The sequence below is a fragment of the Atractosteus spatula genome, chromosome 7 (assembly GCF_055471065.1).
Source record: "Atractosteus spatula isolate fAtrSpa1 chromosome 7, fAtrSpa1.hap1, whole genome shotgun sequence".
Classification (NCBI taxonomy): domain Eukaryota; kingdom Metazoa; phylum Chordata; class Actinopteri; order Semionotiformes; family Lepisosteidae; genus Atractosteus; species Atractosteus spatula.
This window is the reverse complement of record NC_142712.1, coordinates 20,559,582-20,571,731: the sequence shown is the minus strand read 5'-3', so window position 1 is coordinate 20,571,731 and position 12,150 is coordinate 20,559,582. Positions and strand designations below refer to the sequence as shown.

Below are 12,150 nucleotides of genomic sequence, written 5' to 3'. Positions count from 1 at the left end.
GGGAGCTGGGGTAGGCCCATATTAGAAAGATAGCACACTGGAAATGTGGCAGTTTCTGAGACACAGTACCTGTCAGAATTTGTGCATCTGCCCTGTGTCTGTGAAAGCTTATCAGACTGTAACTCTCTTTCCTTCCCCCCAGAAATTTCTTTTTGTTTTAAATAAGCTCCAATGGGTAACATTTCTGCCTTGCAGCCTGGGGTCCTGGGTTCAATTGCGGACTTGGGGTGCTATCTGTCGGGAGTTTGTATGTTTTCCCTGTGTTCACGTGGGTTTCCTCTGGATGTTCCGGCTTCCTCCCATGCTTCAACAACATACTGGCAAGTTAATTGTTTTCTGAGAAAATAGATGTGAGTGTATGCATGTCTATGTTAGTGTCTGTGTGCCTTCCCTGCGATGGATTGGTGTCCAATCCAGTAGTACTGTATCTCAGCTTGCACTGTTGCTTGCCAGGACACCTCTAAATTGGATGATGCAGCTGGAAAATGGATAGATAAACTCCAATGTGGGTAGGAGGGTGTATTGGCTACGGTTTTGACATGGCTATACAGTATATCTACCAATGGGGTAATATCACCAGATGGGCCACACAAGTGCTCACTGAAGACCATGTAGCAAACTGACAGAGGTGAGGATGCCCACTGATTTATTCAGATTCCAAGTGATAACCTTTCGCATAGTGCTGTGTTACAGAAAATGTTCATTGTTGTGCTTCAAACAAATGAGTGAATGACTACAGAACACAGGCATCAAAATCAACATGTGCTAGAAAAATAGCAAGCCTAAAAAGTGGTCAAACTATGACAGCTGTTTATTCTTCTATGATATGAGGTGCCAGTTCCTTCTTCCTTGTCAGAGAACTTAACAAGTTGCTTCACTTTGGGAGTGGAAAAGGAAGGCAAACAGAAATTGTTTCTGTGTTTGTTTGTGATAAATAGCAAGCCTTGTACCTTGTACAACCTCATTGGTTGTTGATCACCTGCCTTTCTGTGACAAGATGTTGCATAACAGTGTCAGTTAAACAATTTTCGAAACTGGTCTAACGTGTTCAGTGGGCATCAGAGGGAATTCTGAATGTGCTCTTTGTTACTTGACTGCGTCATTTCTTTGCTTCATTTTTCATAATATAAAACAGGCCAGTTATCTTTTGTTGTTGTTCAACTTCATCTTCTGTTAAGGAACAGAATGATTAAAAGTAATCTGAATTCTGAATTTCTGCACACAGATCCAGTTCTGGGGCCGAATTTTTGCTCTACGAGTAAGAAAATCACAATTGGGAGTACATTACAGTAAATATTAAATGTATTTTGTTTCAAAGTAATTTCCATTTCAAAAATTTTCAATGCTAAATTTCATTCTCTTTGTATAGTAAGTGGGGGATACTTACTTCAATATATCTTAAGTTACTTTGCCCATTTGTTTTTGCTGAAGACTAAGTGAATTGCAGTTTTTATTTTACCATTCATTTAATAAAAATACACTTGTCAAAATGTGAAATGATACTGTAACGGGCTTTCATTTAATGAATCTGGCTTTCTGATCAAAAGAAAATAGTAAAATAGTTTTATAAAAGGCTAGGTTTATCTTCAACCTTTACAACATTTTTTTTTGTTTCAAAACTGGTCAGTGATGATTTGGAATGGATCTTGATGATGATTAAAAATTTAAAATACCTGCACAATCTGATGTGGTCGTGGTTCTCAATCGTCAGATGTGGACAGCTCTCAGGGAGGAACAAAGCTGGAGAAAATAAGATTTAGGGGAGAGGTATTTACCTCTTATACTAATCCTGGAGAGAATAGCTGCTTTTCTGGTGCAGTTCTTATAAGTTTGTATTAGTGGAATCAGGCAGTTAATACTTAAACAATTAATAGAAAACCAGCAGACACAGTGGCTCTCAGAAACAGAATTTGACACCCGTGAATTATATTTGTTACTGTTGTCACCTAAGCTTTGAGAAAAGTAACTTATAAACCCAAACAGGATACTTGTTTTGCACTTGTTGCTTCAACCAAGAGTGCAAAAGAGATCACCAGTTCCAGCTAGTTTGCACAAAGTCACACTCAAACCACGCCTAGACGCTTTTAGGTCTAGTCAGGGATCAGCATTATAAAGGGAAAGAGGTATTTTAGCCACAGGCTTCTGCAGGTAGCTGGTTCTATTACAAGACCAAGAGGAGAAGATCTAATGGAAGCAAGCAGAGCAGGGGCAAGCATGCTTTCAGCTTTGTGGTGAAAGCCAGCAGCTATCCAAAAACATGGCAGTGTATCCTGAAATTTACTGAGTTGAAATGGTATACAGCATACCAATTTAGTATGCATGCATATTGCTTTTATGTATTGTCCTCTGTGCTGCAGACAACTTCTGTTGAGCCCTAATCTCTGCATACCATCAGAAGTTAAACCTGTATACTACTCTACCAAATCATTGAAAAATGGTATACTCCACAAGCATGGCCCATTCTGTCCAAAGTAGTGGGATTCTCCCATGATTCTGGAAGGCAGCAAAAAATAAATGTGCAAAAGTAATCAAAGCTGTTAATGAGTTCAGGCTCTTAATATTATAATACCTGTTTAAACTGACTCTTCATTTAAAATGTCTTTTGTCTCCAGATATGTTTCTCTTTTTAGAGTCATTAGTTCCTGTACAAAACCTGTTCATTACTCTGAGCTGGAAGAACTCAGGATTATATACACTTACGTGAATTTAATATTTGTCATAGTCCCTTCATGTCAACCTATATAGGATTTCAACTGTATTCAGTGTACTAGGTTTTTTGCATCCCAGGCACATGATGTCACATTATCCTCTTGTATTCTGGCTTCCTGTGCAATAAAAATATATGTAGATATATTTTTTCTGAATTCTGCAAGCTGTTTATTTCATGTGTATCATCTGGAGCTTCAACTTGTTAGCAAATTAAAAGTTTGAGACAAAAACATATAGTAAGATTGTCAAAACAATAATATTTTTTTCAGATTTTTTTCTAAGTTTTAATTTCAGATGAAGCAGTCAATGTTTTGTAAGTAGTACATGTCATAATAAAATTACATTTAAAACTGCTTTTGAGGAGCATTTTTGATTTTTGCATGCATGTGGGTTTTTTATATCCTGAAAAAGCTTCATTGCCAACCAAAGATAAATATTTAAAATCTGTATTACTAAACTTATGCACACAAATGTGGTCAGAATTCCCAATATAAAAGCATATTCCAAGTGTTTTCGTTTTCCAACTAATCCCTGAATGTCAAAAGTTAGTGATTGAAAGGATCTTAAGGAACAAATACAAACGAGAAGAAGTCCAGCGCTACTTATTTCTGAAGTAATCAGAAAGGAACAGGAATACCTCAACTGCTAAGGATCACCATTCAGCTTAGACACATGGCCTGTTTGATGATATCCATATGTTAGCAAGGTGCATTGCTTGGATTTTGACTGGAAATCATCCTGGCATCCCAGAAAGGAACACTTGCTAGTAACAGGTTTTCTTCTTACATGTCCAATGATCAGGATTTTTATTTCAAGCATTTCACAGTAACTTACCACTCTTCAGACATCTCCAAATGAGCTCTTAAAATTCAAGAGCCTTGTATCAACTGAGGCTTGTATTTTCTGTTTTCCCTTGGCAATAGGCTGTTGATTCTCTTCAATTTCCTAAGCCCTTTGATATTCTGATGTGTGGTGAGCGTTCTGGTACACTATGGCTGCCCGTCGCATCATCCAGGTGGATGCAGCACATTGGTGGTGGTGGAGGGGAGTCACCATTACCTGTAAAGCTCTTTGAGTGGAGTGTCCAGAAAAGCGACATATAAGTGTAAGTAATTATAATAATAATAATAATAATAATAATAATATTCTATAATTGACCCATTGGAATCTTTTAATCTCTTTAAGTTGTGCTTCACAGTCCTGCTTCTACTTTGTGACTGGAAAAACACTTATTTATTACACTCACAGGAACACTGAATCTACTGCCAACATTTACAGTGTAATAGCTTTCCTTGTGTTTGGAATTAATTTTCATATCTATAAATAACATCAGGCCTACTTCCCTGGTCTTTAAATTACTCTGTGCAACCTGGCTTTTCATATCTCATTTTTTTTGTAAAAGGTCTCTTTATACATCAACTACAGTATAAACCAAAAATTATATGTTATTTTTAATGCATTTTTGTCATGTATAAAAATGCTGGAGAATCACAAGAAATAACACAAACAACTAACACTTCTTTTCTTGAACTGCAAATATAACTTTTCATGTATCAACTTAGCCTCTAACTATAAGCATGCAGTGAAAAAAGAACAAAATGCATGCTAATATCTCTGTAAATCTAAAATAAATCTAAATGTACAATTATACTTTAAATATTATTTTAATTATTTGAGATTTATGACTCTTTATCCAGGATAATAGAAAAAAATTACCACGGCAATGGTATCATGGCAAACAAGCACCTAGAAGGATCACTGAAACTGTGTAGCATACGGCACAAGGAAAAACACTGGTCCTCAGGGGATTTAATTCAAAAACACACTCCACAAATCCCTCCTCTTTCCACCATAGGCTGAATTCAGGCTGCTAAACCGGTTCAGGTGAATCAGTTATAGCTGGACTGTGAAAGCTCTCCGGAGGCAGAGCTTCTGTTCCACACATCACCTCACCTGTTAAATGCGAACAACAGTCTCCTTCTCTCAAGTCTGAAGCACCTGCAGAACCTGTTCTAACACGGACCAGGCTGTGCCGTGCATCCAGAGATGGCTCTAGCGGTGCTGGAAATTGTCGCCATGATTCTGAGTACCATCGGCCTGATAGGCGCTGCGGCCGCCACGGGCATGCCGATGTGGAGAGTGACGGCTTTCATCGGGGAGAACATCATTGTGATGGAGACCCGCTGGGAAGGGCTGTGGATGAACTGCTTCCGACAGGCCAACATCAGGATGCAGTGCAAAGTCTACGACTCCCTGCTGATCCTGCCTCCGGACCTCCAGGCCGCCCGGGGACTGATGTGCTGTTCTCTTGCCCTGGCCTTCTTGGGCTTGATGATAGCCACCATGGGGATGCAATGCACATCCTGCATTCGGGATAACGACCATGCCAAAAGCATCATCCTCATTATAAGTGGCTGTCTTATAATTATGGCTTCTATTTGTGTTCTTATCCCTGTGTCCTGGACTGGCAACGTAATCATCAGGGATTTCTACAACCCCCTGCTTCTGGACGCTCAGAGACGAGAGCTGGGAGAAGCCCTCTACGTCGGGTGGGTGACGTCTGCTTTTCTCTTTGCTGGTGGGTGCATTTTTGCGTGCCGCAGTGTACCTGAAGATAAAAATTCACAAAGGTTATTATATTCCAGAAATGCGCAGTATGTAGGGTACCAGCCCCATGTATTGCAGCGCCTCCCCTCAAGTGTGCGCAGCAGAAGTGATTATGTTTGAAAACCAAGAAGAAAATGAACATGGCTGTTCTAAAACTCGATATCAATGAAAGGGTGCAGAGCTTGTTCACTGCTGATGTGGCTTAAAGGGTTAAAGCAGAACTGGACATGCTCTCTGCATGGGATTTTATTTTCGGATTAAACATGGTAAAAGACCTTTGTTCTTGCTAACAATAAGGCGTCCTTTGTTTCTGACAACATCCTTGGGGTGCCTTGTCAGCACCTGATGAACGGGTGTAAACGACCAAGCTCTGGAAGAATGTGAACATGAGCCTCTTGTGTTGTCAACCATCTGTTTACTGAATGCTAATGTCTATATGAATTCAGACTGAGAAAATTTACTAATAAAATCAAATGTGAGTGCAATCAGACACCTGTTAGTAAGAAAACACTTAATATTACAGAAATACCAGTTATTAGTATTGAAGTGAAAGTGTTTTATCTAAGCTAACTTTACATTTGTAGCATATATATATAATTTCTGCAGGTAAGGTAACCCTCTGTTACCTATGCATTACTATCTCTTCTTAATTTTTATAGTGTTTTCATACAAATTTTGAGTTTAATTAATTAAATTAACTCAATTACAGAAATGGAGCAAGAAAAAGAAAATTTAACATTGCACCTATATATTTATTGTTTTGTACTTATTACTTATTAAAAACACCTTGATCTCTTTTTACCTGCATTTATCCTTTGTAGTGTCTTTAGCAGTTAATTTTGACTCAAATTGAAATTAAAAATATACTAATATAATTTTATGCTTCCTGTTTTGCTCTTTTTATGTACTGTAGCACATGAAGTTCAAGATGATTTAATGTTTAACTTAAACATTTTAAGTTGTTTTTTGTAATCTTGAGAGCTTCTGTTGAAAGTCTTCAGTTTTATTAAACCAATAAAGTCATCACATTTCAGGTCTCTGTAGTATTTTTGATTAATTGATTACTTCTACATTATGGTAGCACATGACTTTGTGTATCTGAGAAAAGCAGCCTGCTACTGTCACTTGATCTGCTATAAATGTTGTTAAAGTTACCCGGTTCCTTTCAGTGCTTCTGGAGTCCACACTGGATGTGTGGAAAACAGGTCTATATTGAGTCTTCGGCATCTCTGTACCCATTTACTACTCTGGATTGTGGTATCGTACTGAGCACTAAATGATATGTTGCTATTCTTTAAAGAACACAAACCTATATACTGTATCTCTATACCTTATTCTTATTTCCATTGTAAATTCATCAGCGATTTCTTTACAAATAACAAAGTCCAGTTGTAATTTTAAGAGCTAAAGATTCTCTTTCCTGAGGACAATTATGTCACAAACAATGAAAAGTGATTAAGATTGAACTGTAATTTCCAGAGGAGTGTCTACCATTATACTGTAAGGCTACTGCTGTTAATGAGAAAATGCAAAACATGAGAAACATGCTGTTAATAAAGCTGGCATAACGTTGTTAGCATTTCTGCAGTCTAGTAATTAATTCCAGGCAATTTTGAACAGAGAATTCTGAAAATAACCTTTCTCCGAGTGTGTCTATAATTGGAACAAATGAGAAAGGTATCATCATTTCCTTCTGGGGGTAGCTTGCACTAGCAGCAAATTAATGCTTTGGATTCTACTGATGTCTGTTTTAAATACCTGTAGGCCTTTGCAGATATGAGACACTGCATGACAACTAGTTTGTTCAGAAAACATGACTTCAGTGTTTTGGCAACACAAGGCCCTCTCATTGTATTATAAAGGATTCTTATACTCTTTACAAACGTCTTTTTCTCATTTAATTTACCTGCAGCTAATTAAATATGTTTGAAATGAATTAAAATGGAAGCAGTAACAACACAATAAGGATGTGCAATATTATTGGGGAAAGGGTTCATGAGATCCATTGGGCAGCAAAATTCATCCATTGAAAATAATTCTTAGATAATTCTGAGTAATTTGATTTTTACATTAGTTTCTGGTGCCTAGTCACTCTTTGATGTTATATTTCTGAAATTACCATAATGGTGCAAAGAATAAGGTAGCTCGGTTAAACATGTCAGCTGCTGAACACGTCCGAGAACTGTCATTTGTTTTCTATCTGCCAAAGCATTTCCACTACCACTACATTTCCACGTAGGAGATGACTGTTTTGGATGTCTGCTACTCATATTACAGTAGCTAATATGAGTATTAATATGTTAATAGCCACCTTGCTGAGGGCTGTAATTTTTTATACACATATGTTGTGAGGTTTTAATGCTGTCAAAAAACTGATGAGTCATTACATCGTGAGGGACATCATTATTTAAATAAACTTAGTTTTGTTTATCCATTTACTTCAACACCATCTATAAGATTGTATTTAACTTTTAAATTGGAAGCCAAAATGAAAGAGATATACAAACTTTAATATGAAAATATAAAATGACTTTAACTTGTTTTTCGGTTGTGTTGATAAGTATACACACTGAAATGATACATTAATAAGTATTGTATATATGTTTAATAATATATACTGTATATCTATTTTTTACATTCTACATATTAAGGTACACATTCCATTCATATTAAATAAAGACAGTTTACAATGGGAAAAGAATTTCTATAAAGGAATTGCTTGTTTTCCAATAACTCCATAAATCCTTCCCATACCCTTGATCCGTGAAAGCTGCCAGACCAGTTCAGCTTTCAGGGAATGTGAAAACTTGGGAGCAGCAGACCATGATGCCCACACATCACTTGGCCAGTCAGGTGCAGGCAATTTTGTTTTCCCACAGGCAAGTACAGAAGATTGTATCGGCGTGTTTCTGTCAGGGTCTGTCAGAGCACCTTGGCCAGGAGTGAAAGATGGATCAGCGGCTGCTGCAGATCGTTGCCTTATGCCTGGGCCTCATCGGCCTTTTTGGAGCCTCTGCCACCACGGGCATGCCGATGTGGAGAGTGACGGCTTTCATCGGGGAGAACATCATCGTGTTCGAGACCCGCTGGGAAGGGCTGTGGATGAACTGCTTCCATCAGGCCAACATCAGGATGCAGTGCAAAGTCTACGACTCCCTGCTGATCCTGCCTCCGGACCTCCAGGCCGCCCGAGGACTGATGTGCTGCTCGATTGCTCTGGGGGTCTTGGGCCTGCTGATAGCCACCATGGGGATGCAATGTACTGTCTGCATTCAGGGCAACGACCACACAAAAGGGATCATCCTTACCATTGCTGGTTGCATTTTAATTGTCGCCTGCCTTTGTGTCCTTATCCCGGTGTCCTGGACCGCCCACGTGATCATCAGGGACTTCTACAATCCCCTGCTCCTGGATGCTCAGAGACGAGAGCTGGGAGAAGCCCTGTACATAGGGTGGGTGTCTTCAGGTGTCATGTTTGCTAGCGGGATAATGTTTGTATGTTGTAACATTCACCACAGTAAAGCATCACAAGGATCTTTTTACTCACCAAACCCTAGGCTAACTGCATACCAACCAGCTGTTTTGCAGCAGGGTCTGCCGGCAGTGCACAACAAGGGGGAATATGTGTGAGCTGAAAATGGGACAAAGAGCAGCTCACTTATTCTTCTTTTCAATACAGCTGACAAGAACGAGGAACTGAAGACTTCGTAAAAAGATCTCTATTCTCCTTAAAACCCTCGTGTACCTACTTGTTGTGAAGTTGAAAGTGGGACCTAACTCGCCACAAAGCCCATCAGTGTGAAGTTTAGCCTGAGACATAATAAGAAGAGGAAGGTGAAGTACAGTAGGAGGGTTAATGTGAAGTGTACTGACTTGACTGAGATGAGTTTACTGTGGTCATTTCTAAAGAGCTTACTTAAAACTCAGTAAAGACTGGGACTGGCATTTCCTCAACATTGCTTTGTTCATATAAAGAAGAAAATACTTATGTCTCATTGTCTGGTGCAATACATTAACTTTGACAGATTTACTTGTATTCGTCTTTCATGTGAATTTTCATCAAAATCAGGCAAAAACTGTTGCAAGAAAGCAAGTGGAGCTTTCTGATGGTTAAATTAGTCTTAAGGATAAGAGTTAAAGCTGTCATATAAATACTGTATATTAGGGTAAGACCACTAATATAATCACTTTTTACAATTAATTAAATGGTAATAAATCATTTATAATTTACTTTATATGGGACTTCTTTTTTTCATATAATAAATGGTAATAAAACTTTTCTCTATCTGATCTTTTTATTTTGTAAAAGAAACTCATTTTCTCTATCTGATCTGTTTTATTCAAATTCTTTATAGTTACTGTTTTGCACACATATTCATAATATATTCACTTGGGGTTTTATATGGCACCTTTCTTGACGTTTTTAAATATTGAACTGATATTTTGGATGAAAAATTGCTTGGGATTCTTCTGTTTCATTAAATAATGAGAACAAGTGGTGTTTGCAAATGTTGGTCAGAGATATGTTTAATTTACCACACTGTTATTATCTGTTTATATGCTGTGTTAACATTGAGTGCTATTTTCAAAACACTTACGTATTCTGAGCGTTTCACACCCGATTACTTCTCCTTGGGATTTTAGTGCCTAAGTGTACTGTATATAGGATCTGTTTACATTGCATTTTATATTATGCTATTAACATTCTTTCCTTGATTTAAATCATATTTGACACCATTTGTGGCACCAGAACTTGGCTTTATGTTCTATCTGTTATCTGTTCATGATATGATAAATATAGCCTATACTGCATGTAGCCAAATCAGTAACTTTTACTTTTTATAATTGTTACTTAAATAATATGTCAAAGACATAGTAAATAGGAATTAAAAGGGGCTTTTAATAGAAAGGCAATGTTCCTAAAGAAATGTAAGCTATAATTTACAACATGTATTGACTGTCAACACAACTCAATAAAAAACAAACAAACACGCTTTTAAATTGAAGGTCAAGGCCAGATTTGAAAAAGAAAACAATTTCTTATATGTTGTTTTCCATTTGTTTATACTGTACAATCTGGTACAGTCTTCCAGTAATTGATGTGGTTTTATAAGTAGCCTTATGCCAAAATAATGTTTCCTCAGAACAGGAAAGATGGAACAAAATTTGGAGTCTGCATTTTTGCATGCAGAATACGTAATGCAAAAAGTCAAGGTGCAGCCTGAATTTGACAATTATGAGCATTGCTAAACCCTTGAATTGTGCGAATTACATTTTGAGTTATAGAATACACTGGATTGGAAAACTTAAATCCAGGTCCATACAGTAAAACAAAAAACAGTGTTTTAGGATCGTACCATTAATCTGGCATCATAAAGGGTCCAAAGCAAATATTTCTGGAAGCCCTCTACAATTCAAGTTCAGTAGATTGTGAAAATGATGTAGTTTGGCACTAACTTTCAAATTCTAGGAAAGTGCTCCCTCAAGGCATCATTTTATGCTGAACTGACCAGCCTGCCCTTGAAAATATTTTTAATTTCAGACATCCAAATGTGATCTATATCTATATTTCTGCACATAAACCCTTTCTGGCTCTGATTTACTAATGAATATTCCATTTTAAATATTCAGTGGCTCTCCATTATCATGTCTAATTTTTATACCCACTCATTTTTGAATTATCATTCATTAACCACAGTGCTTGCACTGGTACTGGTGATAATTAATACCATGTAAGAAGTACACTTCTCAGAATCTTGGTGCATTTTAAACTTTTCACTGCACTGGAGCCCTGGGTTCAATTCATCGGGTGCTATCTGTGTGGAGTTTGTATATGTTGCCAGATTTCTCCTGGGTTTTTGCCAGGCACTCAGGTTTGTCCCCACAGTCCAAACAGGTTAATTGGCTTCTGGGAAGATTGGCCCTGTTATGAGTGTGTGTATGTCTGTGTGTCTGTCCTGTGATGGACTGGTATATCTGCCTTGTGCCCATTATTTACCAGGAAAGATTCTGACTCTCCCACGACCCTGTACTAGATAAAGCAGTCAATCTGTTTTGTCTATAATGTTTGTATATTTTTAAAGTTTTTCATAACTGATATTACATGTGTAGTGACCTGTTTCTGTACCTTTCTGTAAAGCATTTCATAATTTGAAATGTAATATGTTAATAAAGATTCTTATTCTTATTCTGCCTCATAGCTTGTTTGTTGTAGGTTTGATTCTGGACTGGGGTGCCTTCTGAGCAGGGTTTGCATTGTCCTCCTTGCGTGTAAATGGGTTTCCTCCATCCTTCCCAAGACATGTTGGTCAACTTAATTGGATTAAATTGGTGCTTGGCCTTATGATGGGTTGCTGTCCCCATCAGGGTGTAGTATCATCTTAGTATCAGACCCAAGAACTAGGGCGCGACAGTCCTGGGGGAGTGGCCAGCTCACTGTACCTCGGGAGACACAACACAGCACCAGCCTAGGGCACCAGCCTAGGGCGAAAATGTCTGCTGAAGTCCACCAACTAGAACATGGGAGCAAGGGCCACTGGGGTGCTGCTCTCATTAATGTTGGAGTGGACTCCTGCAGCCAGGTTCCTGTGGAAAAGGGGGCCACAGAGGAATGATGGGCAGTCCAGGTTGCAGGCAGGTGGACTTTCAGACTGGAGCGCAGGAAGGGGGAACTGCAAGGAAAATTGGTGTAGGACGGGGTGTAGGATGAGCCACCAAAGTCCAGAGCTGTGCTTAATCTAGTAGGCATCAGAGCGCAGGGGAGTCTGACGTCCCAGGCTGGGTATGAAACTGTGGTGCTCTGACCGGAGGGAGCCAGGAGCTAGCTGATTCAAG

General features: G+C 38.4%; 2 protein-coding genes across 2 annotated transcripts; both read left to right on the top strand.

Annotated features, from left to right (window-relative positions):
• The first annotated feature begins 4,634 nt into the window (after positions 1 to 4,634).
• On the top strand, positions 4,635 to 6,349 carry LOC148830699 (claudin-8-like). Its single transcript, XM_088921928.1, has one exon. The coding sequence runs from the start codon at positions 4,756 to 4,758 to the stop codon at positions 5,434 to 5,436; it is 681 nt and encodes a 226-aa protein (XP_088778054.1). The 5' UTR covers positions 4,635 to 4,755; the 3' UTR covers positions 5,437 to 6,349.
• A 1,791-nt stretch (positions 6,350 to 8,140) lies between these two features.
• Positions 8,141 to 11,500, top strand: LOC148830698 (claudin-8-like). The gene has a single exon (XM_088921531.1). It carries the CDS (start codon positions 8,266 to 8,268, stop codon positions 8,944 to 8,946), a length of 681 nt encoding a protein of 226 aa, XP_088777657.1. The 5' UTR covers positions 8,141 to 8,265; the 3' UTR covers positions 8,947 to 11,500.
• The last annotated feature ends 650 nt before the right edge of the window (positions 11,501 to 12,150 follow it).

Bases quoted from the DNA above. Each gene is read 5' to 3' on its own strand.
- LOC148830699 (XM_088921928.1), top strand. From the start codon at position 4,756: ATGGCTCTAGCGGTGCTGGAAATTGTCGCCATGATTCTGAGTACCATC.
- LOC148830698 (XM_088921531.1), top strand. From the start codon at position 8,266: ATGGATCAGCGGCTGCTGCAGATCGTTGCCTTATGCCTGGGCCTCATC.